This window comes from Xyrauchen texanus, chromosome 46 (genome assembly GCF_025860055.1).
Source record: "Xyrauchen texanus isolate HMW12.3.18 chromosome 46, RBS_HiC_50CHRs, whole genome shotgun sequence".
In the NCBI taxonomy this organism is placed as follows: Eukaryota; Metazoa; Chordata; class Actinopteri; order Cypriniformes; family Catostomidae; genus Xyrauchen; species Xyrauchen texanus.
This window is the reverse complement of record NC_068321.1, coordinates 16,860,570-16,874,924: the sequence shown is the minus strand read 5'-3', so window position 1 is coordinate 16,874,924 and position 14,355 is coordinate 16,860,570. Positions and strand designations below refer to the sequence as shown.

The 14,355-nt window shown below is 38.2% G+C and overlaps 1 protein-coding gene across 1 annotated transcript in view; it reads right to left on the bottom strand.

Moving 5' to 3' along the window:
* Positions 1-12,696, bottom strand: part of smc1b (structural maintenance of chromosomes 1B) — a 31,467-nt gene extending 18,771 nt beyond the window's left edge. The window contains exons 1-10 of the mRNA XM_052119389.1: positions 12,588-12,696; positions 12,214-12,402; positions 11,745-11,857; positions 11,311-11,514; positions 10,956-11,194; positions 2,698-2,956; positions 2,196-2,336; positions 2,039-2,121; positions 1,399-1,606; positions 664-849 (exon numbers count right to left, since the gene is read on the bottom strand). Coding sequence (XP_051975349.1) covers positions 664-849; positions 1,399-1,606; positions 2,039-2,121; positions 2,196-2,336; positions 2,698-2,956; positions 10,956-11,194; positions 11,311-11,514; positions 11,745-11,857; positions 12,214-12,402; positions 12,588-12,696 — 1,731 coding nt within the window. The remainder of the gene's footprint in view (positions 1-663; positions 850-1,398; positions 1,607-2,038; positions 2,122-2,195; positions 2,337-2,697; positions 2,957-10,955; positions 11,195-11,310; positions 11,515-11,744; positions 11,858-12,213; positions 12,403-12,587) is intronic.
* Between the last annotated feature and the right edge of the window lie 1,659 nt (positions 12,697-14,355).

Genomic DNA, 14,355 nt, shown 5'->3' with positions numbered 1-14,355 from the left:
GTGAAAGGATGCTGAACTCAGTGCTGAACTGGTGAGTGAAATCTGAAATATTACCAGGCAGTGGCTAATTACAGAAATTTTAAGTCTTGTCTGCGAGTGATATTCTCTCATTGTAAAGGGCTGTGCAAAGAGTAAAAGATTGGTTTTGGGATTTTAAGAATATATATCTATATAGTAAAATTAAGATTGCAGTTAGTCTGAAAATGTATATTTTAACATGGCCCTAGTACCAAATGCATTAGAGAAGACCAGCGTGTCCGCAAGAGAAAAATGGTGTTTCAGTTTCTCTCGCGCATCATAGTCTCTACCTCATTAGTACACTCTGAGTTTGCACTTACTCAAACGATATGCTTCATCTTTATTTAACTGTTGGACATTATATGAATACGAAAATAGTTGAATAAAAATACACAATACTGGAATCGTAAGTATCAATACAATATTTTGAGGAAAGTATCACGATATATCGATATTTGATAGTATTGGCACAGTCCTACTACAGATTTATATGTTTTTTTTCTCCAGTGTGGCTTCCATATAGCAATGTCAAATAAGTTCAAGCATCAAGCAGTTCAAGCTCTCTATATTAAACTCAGAATGGAAAATTGAAGAAATAAAAAGCATTAAAAAATTATATTTGGCAATTAGTGTTATTTTACTCACATCTATATAGTCAATAGGGAGAAATGTCTCTGGTTCAGCTCTCTCCTCTTTCAGAAATTTTATGCAGTCATGAGCCACTTTGGCAGTCGTAACAACAATAGCATTCATGTTCTTGCCAAACACCTTGGTGACGGCAAGCTGATATTTTTTGTGGATGGGCTGGCACAAGTCAACCAGACGGCCATACTGAAAAAAGACAAGAAATCATGAACAGCAGAGATTCTCATTGTGTTCCCCATACTGGTCATAAAATTAATAGCACATGCTGATCGAACATGATAAACTGGTTATGTTTAGAATGGAATACTACCTTACTTCTAACTGAATACTACACACTGTATACTGACTACTATTTGTTTTTAAATAGTAAGTGAAAAAGTATGCATAATTATGTGTAAAAAGTTCCTAAAAAATATTAATTTTATTGTAATTGTCATTGTATTGTAAGAAGTCAGAAAATATGCCTATTGGTGTGCATACTGTGCACAGTATACATACTATATACTGCAAATACAGAAAGTGTTGTATGCTAGTAAATTAAAGAGAAAAAAAAGGTTAAGGTAAATATTCTTCTGACATTTTGACCTAATTCTGTTTAAACCGACAATTGTTTCATTTTGTGTTGAAATACAAAAAAAATCTATCCATTTACAAATAACAAATAACAGTTAATAAGCTCTAATCTGCCCTAGTGACATTAGGGTGCTGTGTAAAATTGTACAAGTGTTACAGTACCACCATATTAGGGTAGAGTCTCCTGAGGCTTTCCAGGACTTCATCTCGTTTCTGCTGCCGTCGGTTCTCCTGGCTGTCCAAACGAGCGTTCTGAAGCTCGGTCAGCACCCGCGCAAGTTCCTGGTTCACCTCCTCCGATCGAACACGGCCTCTCTCAAGCTCTTCTGCCAGTTGCTCCTCCTGCTCTCGTTGCTCCTCCAGGGCTTTTCTGCAGTAAACGTGAGTAAGAAATTCTTATCAAAGCTCACGTGTTCCACGGAAGAAAGAAAGTCATACGGGTTTTGTATGAACATAATGAGGTTGAGTAAATTATGATAACGTTTTCATTTTTACATTTATGATTTGGCAGACACTTTTATCCAAAGCGACTTACAGTGCACTTATTACAGGGACAATCCCCCGGAGCAACCTGGAGTTGAGTGCCTTGCTCAAGGACACAATGGTGGTGGCTGTGGGGATCGAACCAGCGACCTTCTGATTAACAGTTATGTGCTTTAGTCCACCACCACTCCAGGTTTTTAGGTGAAAACACACTTAAACAATATCCCTAATACAAATCAAAGATTCAGATATTTTAGCTTTCTGTTAGAAATAAGAGGCACTAAACACTCGATAGGGCGGATGAAAGAGTGTGACGTACGTAGAAGTGTTGGCATACTCTTCCAGCTTTTCTGCCCTTTTGCTGAGATCTTCAAGCCGACTTTGAGCATGTTTAATATTCATCTGCAAACAAGAGCTGTAGTTATTAAATATTTGCTTGACCATCTATAAAATACAGCAACTGCTTTCTGTTTTACCTGTATCTCAGTCTTCCTTCTGAGGTCAAACTGAAGCTTCTCGCTGTCGGCCTTCACCTCCCAGTGCATCTTCTCTGCGTTCTGGGTTAAAACGGCTCCCTTTTTCCTGGCCAGCTCTTTGAGTTCCTTATACCGCTCCGCCTAAAACAGTACAAACAGTGTTTTGTATAATATAGTCATCATGAAATCAAAAGAGACCCTTTTTACTTAACAAAATGTCCCTGGTCTTATTGTACACAACTGCATGATATTCTATAATCAATGTTTGTTTTCATAATCTTTTATCTAACAGGGTTCCCACATCTTTTGACCAATTGGCTTTTCCATGATATTTCCATGAGTTTTCCATGTGTTTGTGATTACTGGATAAGTATTTTTTTTTTTAATTGATGGAAATTTACAGACGAGCATAGAAAGAACTTGTGAAATGTGTTATGCATCATTTCATGTTGTCTTTAAAGAGAGAATGTTCACCAAATGCTTATTATTCTCTTTGTTTTACCTGGGCCTCCTCTAGCTGCACTTCAGCTCCTCTTTGAGCCTCCTCCTGCTTCATCTGTCTCTCACAGACCCTCCAGGCTCTCTCCAGCTCAGCTATCTCGCTCCTCAGCTCCTCCAGCTCCTGCTCCTTCTTGGCCTGCTGACTTTGGTTCTTCTGAAGCATTCGACTAGCCTCCTCTACTTTATGCTCATGGTGGGAGGTGTTCACTTTAGCTTTGATGTACTGAGGTTTCTGCTGATTTTGAATCTGCTCCTGGGATCTGGAATGTGAACAATGAAAAAAAATTTTTATACATTTACTTTCTTCTGCATTTTTGGAACAACATTTTAGCTCTGTAGGTCCATTCAATGCAAGAGAATGGTGGTCAAAACTTTGAAGATACAAAAATCACATCAAGGCAGCATAAAAGTAATCCATACGATTCAATGGTTAAATCCATGTCTTCTGAAGTAATATGACAAGTGTGGGTGAGAAACAGATCAATATTTAAGTCATTTTTTCCTATAAATCTCCACTTTCACATTCTAAAAATTTTAAGTAAAAGTGTAGATTAAAGGTAAAAAAAGAATAAAAATTTTGATTTGTTTTTCACCCAAAGTGATTACATTGCAGGGACATGCCGTCCATATAAGTAAGGTAAGCAGTGGTAACAGAAGGGTGAAAAGATAAAAGACACTATGAAATCTTTTAATATACAGTAATTGTTAATAAAACTACTGTTCGCTTACATTTGCCATCTTTCATCTCAGTTGAGCAGCACAGTTATTCATTTATTAGCTTTGGCGCCACCCTCGGGTATAAGCACTTTATGTTGTACTATTTCTGATTCTATTGTTTACAAATGGCCTAGGTAAGCATGCTTACCAAAATGAGTAAGCCAATCAGAAGCTCCTTCCTTCAGTCATTCTATCTGATAAGCTTGATTTTAGTACTGTGTCAACATGTTCAAGTTCACATAACTAATGCATTATTAAGCGCTAAAATGGATATAGTGTAAGCATTGATGATCTAAGCAGATTTGGCAAAGTCGGGAGACTTTTACAACAAAGTGACATAGATGTTAACTCACAAGGAGTGATGCATGGATTTTGTGTTCAAGTAAAGGTAAGTTATTATATTAATTAAAATCTATGTTATTGATACTAGGTCATAGATACTAGGTAATTGTTTCTGGTTAGTCTAAAGCTATGAATTGGTGATCTGGAAATCATATCCTTCTTGTGTTATTTCTGTTTTATAGTTCTACTGTTAGGGCGCAGTGTCGGTTTAAAGATATATTAAGGAATGTAGACTGCCGTGTCTACGTTACATTTGCCTTGTTCATTCAGGTTAAGATTGTTGTCTTCGGTGGTCAGATTAGTTAATTGCTGCTATCCATCCAGTGGTTCTGAACTGTGGAAAGAGTGATATGTGAGGCCTATGATGTTGAAACTAGTAACTGGCAATCTTTTCTTTTTGTTGTATGTCAAAACAAGCTCTTCTGGCACTATGGTTCATTGTATGATTCAATGGACATAAACATGCCCGGCTCAATATATTACCTTAAACTTGTGTGATATGAACAATATTACTGTCCTTAATTTAAAACAATATGGTCATGAAGTTTGCCATGGTGACATAACTGTTTCCATTGACTGCTGGGTTCTAAGGCAACAATTTGCATCTATAACATCTCTGTGACATTACACTCACCCGTATAATGTGTTTTGGGCACAACGTTTAATAATGTTGTACTTATGGGGGCGTGGTCGTGTGTATGTCCACGGGAGAGAGAGCGGTTAGGCTTGTCATTATCTCTAACACTTGTTTCTTGTTGTTGTGATGGCAGAGGAAGACATAAAAAGCCCACAAGGCATAAATGTGACAGAGAGAGAGAGAGAGAGAGAGAGAGAGAGAGAGAGAGAGAGAGAGAGAGAGAGAGAGAGAGAGAGACTGTACCTGTGTGTGCTCGATAGAAGCCTTTACTCGTTTGTGTGTGTGACTACTTGGCCACTGAGTGCCTTTTTGTTTGTTTTATGAACGACGCTGAAAAGTAATAAACATACTCAGGTTGACAGTTTGCTGCCTCCTGACTCCTTCATTACCCAGACAATGAACCTGAACCTGATTGAAAGGACATACAGAGTGGAGACATTTAAAAAAAAAATCTTTGTTTGAGTTCAGCAAAATAAAGTCATACACATCTAGGATGGCATGAAAGTGAGTAAATGAGAGATTTTTAATTTTGGGGTGAACTATACCTTTAAAGTAAATGCATTAAAACAATGCACAACTGGATAACAATTTTAAAAAGCAATTCAGATTTTTCAGGAAATACATCAGGAGAGTAGGATGCAAGTGCAATAAGGGCAGTTTAATGTAAATCAGGCAATTGTACAATTCAAACGGCAGGCAAATTCCAATAATCCGTACAGGCAGAAGGTCAGGCGATTGGCAAACAGAGGTAACTCATGGTCAAAACAGGCAATGGTACTTTAAGAACAAATCTATTATCTATATGACTATGAAGGCTTGGTAACTTCTTGGACACAAGGAAGAGAGTGTATACTTCACACTGACAAAACCTGATAGGACTTCTTATAAAGGGTGCAGTCATAACTGTGGTGACGATGTGCAGTTGTGGCTGATCAGAATTCAGGTGTGTAAAGCAGTCAATGGAAAGGAGGAGGCGAGAACCGGCTTGTCACACACATGATGGACATGTTCGTAAACTATCTCTCTCTCCCGCACAATCCTCCACAGTCGACCTTTATCCCTCTCGGAGGCTTGATTAGCCTGATAAGGGACTGGGTGTGTATGATCACGACCCGGCCCCGCCCTCCGCCCTGCCACAAAGTGACTGGGATCGAGCTAGTGCATTGTGTTGTGGGAATTGGGAGTCCGGGGCGGCCATGTTTGGAGGCTGCATTGCTTGCTGGGAAACTGAGTTCATGACAAGATTCAGATAGCATTCTTTGCTGAATCAGCCAGACCAACTTGTGAATCCATTAAAAGGTTTAATTGAAAAAACGAATTAATAAAAACTGTTTGCTCACAAATACCGTTTTGTCAAACCGTTACAAAAAAAAGTGTACATTACAGGAATAATGAAAATTCTCTTATCATTTATTCACCCTCATAACATCCCAGATGTGTATGACTTTCTGTTGGAAAAATACACTCTTATCAGAAGAGTTATATTAAAAGAGTGATGCATATTTCGTTCTGTGAGTACTCTGAGTTTTTATTAAAACCAACAGGTTATGGGCCCAGAAACTGAACGCTACACTGACGCTGCTAAAAGGCTTATTGAAGATATTGACCGACTGTGAATAAAAATGAGCTCGGATTCCAAGATGGTGACGATTGTTTCATTAAACGGAGCAAACTATCCTACGTGGAAAGTGCAATGCCGGATGGCATTGATGAGAGACGGACTATGGGACTTGGTAAATGATACAGAGGATGCTCCACGATCTGATCCAAGTAAGTTAGCAAGTTATATGGCTAAAAGAGATCGTGCTCTGGCTACCATTGTACTGTCAATAGAACCGTCTTTGCTCTATTTGATTGGAGAACCGGAAGATCCTACTGTCGTGTGGAAGAAGTTGTTGGATCAGTTTCAGAAGAAAACTTGGGCAAATAAGCTGGCACTGAGGTGTAAACTGTACTCATTGAAATTGAAAGACGGAGACTCGGTTCAAGAGCACATTAAGGTGTTAACTTGATGCACTGTCAGTTGTGGGTGATCATATCGAGGAAGAAGATCGTGTGGTGCACCTGCTAGCCAGTTTACCTGACTCGTTCAACGTGTTAGTCACGGCACTTGAAGCAAGTGTGGATGTACCTAAAATGGAGGTTGTCACGGAACGATTGCTGCATGAAGAACGTAAACTGAGAGAACGCGATGTTGAAAACACCAGCAACAATGTTAAAGCTCTGACTGGAAAACAGTTTGTGAGAGGAAAAGGCCCAAAGTGTCACTACTGCAGAAGGTATGGACAATATCAAGCGTGACTGCAGAGAGTTCAACAAACCTGCTGCAAGCACAGACTTCAACAAAGAGAGTAAGAAGGTGGGCTATAAACACAAAGCAAATAAGGCACAAGTGAAAAAACAAGACAGTGATTCAGATAGTGAGAGTGTTGGACTAATGGTGAGTCATGCACTATCATCAAGCTCTGATAAGAGAATGGATAGCTGGATTGTAGATTCAGGAGCAACCTGTCACATGTGTAATGACAAGAAACAGTTTGTTGAGTTTAAAAGCCTGGAACCCTCACAAGAACTAACACTTGGAGATGGTTATTCTGTTGAAGCAACGAGACGTGGAGTTGTGCGGCTGAAGATGACATTGTCTGATTTTAAGACAAAAGAATGCAAGCTGAATGATGTTTTGTATGTACCACAATTGTCATACAACTTACTGAGTGTTTCCAAGGTAACTCAGTCTGGAAAAAAGGTCAAGTTCACAGAGAACAGATGTTGCATTACGGATGATAATCAAAAACTGATTGCTACTGCAACAAAAAATGGCAGTCTCTATTATGTGAACTGCAGAGAAAGTGATCACGTGCATGTAACAGAAAATGTGAATGTGCATAAAGAGACTAAGGAACAAACCTGGCACCGACTTTATGGTCATCTAGGTATACAAAATCTGAAGAAGCTGTGTAATGAGTGTCTAGTTGATGGCTTTGACTTTGATGTGTCAAAAGACATAGACTTTTGTGATTCATGTGCTGAAGGAAAGCATCATCGCAGCAAGTTCAAAACCAGTGATCCCAAAAAAGCTGTTGAACCACTTGGTTTAGTGCACAGTGATGTGTGTGGAAAAATAAATGCAAAATCCTTGAGTGGGGCTGAATATTTTCTAACATTTATTGATGAGAATACTCACTATGTATGGGTGTATGTTCTGAAGTGGAAAGATGAAGTTTTTCAGAAGTTCCTAGAATGGAAAGCTATGGCAGAAAAATCTACTGGAAGACAACTGAAAGTCTTTCGCACAGATAATGGAGGAGAATATACCTCAATTGGTTTTCAAAACTTCCTGAAGAAAGAAGGAGTTCGACATGAGCTCACAGTACCGAAGACTCCTGAGCAAAATGGAGTAGCTGAACGAATGAACAAAACACTGACGGAGACATTGAGATCAATGTTAGCGGATGCAAAGCTACCTCAGAAGTTCTGGGCGGAAGCACTGTCAACAGCTGTGTATCTGAGAAACAGAAGCCCAACGAAATTAGTGAAAGGGATGACTCCTTTTGAAGCCTGGACGGGTGAGAAACCAAAGGTTGATCATCTACGTGTATTTGGATGTACTGTATATGCACACATACCCAAAGATGAACGGAAGAAACTAGATCCCAAAGCAAAGAAATGTATCTTTTTGGGCTATGGAACAGAAACGAAAGGATATCGGCTCTATGATACAAACCGTGCAAAGGTGTTTTACAGTCGAGATGTGCTATTTAATGAGTCTGATCATGTAATTGAGAAGGAGCCTGATGAAAATGAGGAAGACACTGTGAAACGGTATGTGGAATTTGACTGTCAAGAATCTTACAGTGAGGGCTCAGAAGAACAAGAGATCCAAGAAGAGTGAGAAAACCACCTGAATATTACGGAGAGTGGGCAACACTCACTAATAACCAGACAACTGAACCCAAAACTGTAAAAGATGTTTTCAGTAGTCCAGACAAGGAAAAATGGAAGGAAGCTATGAAGAAAGAGATGGAATCTCTGTATGCAAACGATGTGTGGAAACTGGTAGAACTACCAAAAGATCGAAAAGCAGTGGGCAGTAAATGGGTGTTCAAAGTCAAGGTTGATGCTGATGGAACATTTGAGAGACACAAAGCACGTCTAGTAGCACAAGGTTTTTCACAAAAGTTTGGGTCAGACTATGATGAAACATTTAGTCCAGTAGTCAGATTTGAGTCAATCAGGACAATAATTGCTCTAGCTGTACAGCATGGACTAAAACTACATCAGATGGATGTCAAGACAGCTTTCCTAAATGGAGAACTAAAGGAGGAAGTGTACATGCAACAACCTGAAGGTTTTGTTGTCAAAGAAAAGGAACATCTAGTGTGCAAACTAAATCGCAGCATCTATGGACTGAAACAATCACCAAGGTGTTGGAACATCGTCCTAGATGAAAAGCTGAAAAAGATAGGGTTTGTCCAAACTACAGCTGATCCCTGCATTTACACTGCATCAACTGGTGAGATGTTCATAATTGCTGTGTATGTTGATGACATTCTCCTGGCTGGACGCAATGATAATAGGATGATGGAGGTGAAGAAAATGCTTTCAAAACACTTTGAGATAAAGGACATGGGTGAGCTAACTAATTTTCTTGGAGTGAAAATTGTCCAAAAACCAGAAGCTGGAGAAATCTGGATAGGTCAGACAACATATACAAAAAATGTGCTGGAGAAATTTGGAATGGAAAATTCAAAGCCAGTAAGCACACCAGTAGACATAAACTCTAAGCTCATCAAACTCTCTGATGACAAAGAAGGACTAGATCCGACACATTTTCAGTCTGCTGTTGGGAGTCTGCTTTATTTGTCAACAAGAACCAGACCAGATATTGCTTATGCTGTAAACAATGTTGCAAGATTCAGTGCTAAACCCACAAAGCATCATTGGATGGCTGTCAAACGAATCATGAGATACCTGAAGGGCACTCTGAATCTAGGTCTGCTGTATAGTAAGGACAAGCCAAAGGAATGCATTGGATTTTCAGATGCAGATTGGGCTGGAGACCAAGATGATCGCAAACCTGTGTCAGGATACATGTTTCAAATCAGCGGAGCAGCTGTGAGTTGGAGAAGCAAGAAACAGACATGCGTAGCTCTCTCCACTGCTGAAACTGAGTACATGGCGTTGGCAAGTGCAGCTCAAGAAGCAGTTTGGATGCGACAACTGATGACAGATCTAAAGGTAAACCAAACAGGACCAGCGTTGATGTTTGAGGATAATCAGTCTGCTATCTGCATGGCAAAGAACCCTCAATTTCATGGACGTGCCAAACACATTGACATCAAGTACCACTTCATTCGAGAGCAAATTGTATGTGGAGTCATAGACTTGAAATACTGCAACACTGAAGATATGGTTGCTGACATATTCACTAAAGGACTGAGTGAAGAAAAATTCACGAAGCTGAGACAGATGTCTGGAGTGAAACCAGTTAATTAATCATTCTGTTTACGAGTGAGAAGGAGTGTTGGAAAAATACACTCTTATCAGAAGAGTTATATGAAACTTGTCTATTTCAGTTAAAGCCATTTAAGTTATAAAGCTCTCATATGTGAATTTCTCCTTTAATTCTATAATATAACCACTAGGTGGAGTTCTAAGCATATTTTCTGTATTCTCATTGTTTTACCATATGAAGAAGACTTGTACGTGTTTTTGTTGTGAAAGCACTAAAAGAGTGACGCATATTTCGTTCTGTGAGTACTCTGAGTTTTTATTAAAACCAACACTTTCTTCCTCAGCAGAACACAAATTAATATTTTTATAAGAATATTTCAGCTCTGTAGGGCCTCACAATGCAAGTGAATGGGTGCCAATACTTTGATGCTTCAAAAAGTACATTAAAGCGGCATAAAAGTAATCCATAAGACTCCAGTGGTTAAATCAATATCTTCAGAAGTGATATGACAGGTGTGGGTAAGATACACATCAATATTTTAGTTAGTTTTTGCTAGAAATTTGCATGAAGATCAAAAAGGCAAGAAGAAGCATGAGTAAGTGTAAGTTTAAGTGGAGATTGACAGAGCAGGGTGGAGAATTTATAGTAAAAATTTACTTAAATATTGATTTGTTTCTCACCTACCTCTATCAAATCAATTCTGAAGACATTGATTAAACCCCTGGAGTCATATGGATTACTTTTATGCTGACTTATGTGATTTTTGGAGCTTCCAAGTTTTGGCACCCATTCACTTGCATTGTATGAACCAAAAGAGCTGAGATATTCTTCTAAAAATATTAATTTGTGTTCTGCAGAAGACAGAAATCCATTCTCATCAGGGATGTCATAAGGGTGAGTAAATTGTGAGAGAATTTTCATTTTTGGGTGAACTATTAACTATAGAAATTAGACTTTTCATATTTGTTTAATATTCTATTAATTTGCCTGACTTTTCCAGGTTTGGACAAATTACCTAATATTTCCAAGTTTTCCTTGACTGTGGAAGCCCTGTAAAGATTTCCCAACTGATTTTTGCAGTCAGTGGCAGTGAATGTTTGCATCGCACCTGATCTCTTTTTCCAGCTGCTGAAGTTCTCGATTCAGACGACCATGTTCTTTCTTCTGAGCCTTCACGGTTTGCTCCCAGACATCCAGGTTGCTCTTCTGGTGAGCTGCAGCCTCTTGTTTCTCCCTCAATTTATCTGACTGTGCTTCAATGGCTTTCTCATTGTGGAAGAGTTGAAAGAGGGTCAGCTGGAGTTTGCGTTCTCTGAGTTCATCCACCAGCGCCTGATAATTTTCTGCCTAACAATATGGAGACAAGATGGACACATCATGTGGACATGTGTTCACATGAAGATGTTTAGTGCAAGATCTGTTCTGCTAATAATCATATGGCCAAATTGCAGAAAGTGTAATACCTCACTCTTATCTTTAAAAACTTGCTTCTTCTCAGCTGTAGCTGCCTTCTTCCTGTTAAAGTGGAACTGGGTGTCCTCTTTGGCTTTGAGCAGGGCTGCCAGTTTGGCATCATACTCCTTGCTCAGCTCTCGGGAGTTGCTGATACGTTCAAACATCTTTGTTCGATCTTTGGGATTCATCATGGCAATAGACTCCACAGCACCCTGACATGCAAGTTATTCCATAATAATAACAATTAACCATAAGGCTGACAAATAATACTCCATTCTTCATGGCTAATGTGCTTCACGATAAAACTCCTCAGAATATGCAAACAATTCTGCATGTGAGTGACACTGACTCCATTATTTTTGGGTCTTTGCAGTTTATTACAACAAGGATTTTGGCATATGTTGAATAATGTATTACTTACACCAGCAGGACTAAAACCAACCTGATACACCAGACAATTTTTTGCTTTCACCACAATGCCTATCTTCTCCAGCTCCCCAGTGTACTTCGCCAAAGTGAGCTGTTTACCATTCACACGATATTCAGACGATTCCCCTGTACAAGTGAACCACACCAACAGCCCAATATATAATATCTATTCATATCAGTTCATACAGGTACCCCAAAAATAATTTTTACATTTAAACCAAACTTAAGATGTATGAATTTCACTGCATAAGATTACTATTTGAGCAAAGCATTTCACATCAAAATATTTGTTAGGCTTTAAATGATAAAACAATAGATATACATGTAATGTTAAAAATTAAGACAAAAGCATTTGAACACATTTAGTTTTCAAACTTTGTTCCACAAGTCAATAGTTTGTTAATAGCAAATGTAAAACGTAACTGCAAAAAATGTCTCAAAATGTGAAATCATATGCATCATATGAGATCAATCACACCCACCTGAGATGGTTCTACTGAAGAATATTTCCTCATTGTTGTCACCACAATAGATCATGGTAACACTAGCAGAGGTGGACACAGGTATTCCGATGTGAGCACCGTGGATGAGATCTTTGGTATGTTTGACGCGGAGATTTGCCGCCCTCTCCCCCATCACAAATCCAAGAGCATCCATAACATTTGACTTGCCTTCGAAGATGGGCACAAGATATATAATTAAGACACGTAATACATAAGTAATAGACTGATAATGACTAGTTATTTGTCGAAATTAATCATCCGATTTGATAATTTATTCGATTAAGTTTGAGCTAGCAAGCTAGTCAAAATTTTGGAAATCTAGCCACCCAAAATCAGAATAATTGTGAACTCACCTGATCCATTAGTGCCAATAATGCAATTAAATCTTTTAAATGGCCCGATAATTTGCTTTCCTCGCCAGGACTTGAAGTTTTCTACGTCTAACTGTTTCAAGAAACCCATTTTTCATCGTGTGGCTGGAATAGACACGTTTGTTTGAAGAAAGTGACTGACTGAAAATTTTGAGTGAAGGCGGGAAAACTGCCTGGCGTCTGGGATCACCCCAGATTTAAAAACAAATTAAAGTACATTTTATATTTTGGGGCATTTATTTATTTAGAAAATAATTACATTTATTATAATTTATAATAATATAATCTAAATGTAATTATAATTAATTATAATAGCAGTTTAATTATAATAGCAGTTCCTAATTACTATAAATTACAGTTACCTAATTTATAATTATGTTGATTCACTACATGCATAATTTAAGTAATAACTATAAATAGCCATAATAATGATTACAGTAATAATAATAAATATACATTTAATAATAGTCTTTTTTTTTTTTCTTTTTTTTTTGACACACTGGAGGAAAAGAATATTATTTATTTTTCATTTTCTAGCAGGAACAAAATCCAAAGTCTGTATGAAAATCTATGTCACCAGTGTGTTAAAACAATGATGACAAAAATAGTTCCTAATTATTATGAATTACAATGTTCTCATTTATAATGGTATATTTTAAATAATAAATACATTATACTGTATTTATAATTTCAATAATAGCTATAAATTATAATCTAATAATCATCTAAATTATGCAAAATAAATTTTACATGTTGGGACAAAGATATTCATGTACATATCCCCAATGTTTTTATTAAAACAAATACTGCAATATGAGACATTGCTAGAAAGGAATATTGCAATAATTATAAAACATGTCATGAAATAGATCACTTCAGTTACTGGGGTACCTCAGGGCTCAGTGCTTGGACCACTTCTCTTCTCTATATACACAACATCACTGGGACCCATCATTTACCCACATGTGTTCTCTTACCACTGCTACACTTATGACACATAGCTCTACTTGTCTTTCCAGGGCAATGACCCCATGGTGACGGCTCGAATATCGGTCTGTTTCATCACCTGCAACTCAACCTAGCGAAAACAGAGTTCCTTGTCTTTCCAGCCAACCCTGCTGTTGAGCGCAACATCTCCATTCAGCTGGGCTTATCTACAATAACACCTTCCAAACCGGTCAGAAATCTAGGGGTAACCATAGACAACCAGATCAGTTTCATTGACCACATCTCAAAGACAGCACAATCATGTAGATTTATACTTCACAACATCAGGAAAATAAGATCCTTCCTCTCTGAATATGCCACACAACTCTTTGTTCAGTCACTTGTCATAACTGGATTACTGTAATGCTCACATTGCAGGCCTTCCTTCATGCGCATTTAGACCTCTGCAAATGATCATGAATGCAGCAGCACTCCTGGTCTTCAATGAACCAAAGAGAGCGCATGTTAAACCACTCCTTGTCTCTTTTCACTGGCTGCCGGTTGATGCACGTATCAAAATCAAGGCTCTGATACTGGCATACAGAACAGTCAGTGGATCTGCTCCAGCTTACCTAAAATAATTTCTGCAGAGCTGTACCACTGTATCTTGTTGGTGGAAGGACCTTCCCTATCTGTGAAGCAAACTCACTCTCTGTGTTCAAATAACGACTAAAGAAACATCTTTTCCATGAGCACTTGACCTCACACTTATAAAAAAGGAAAACAATGGTGCCAATGGAAAACAATGGAAAACAATGGTCAG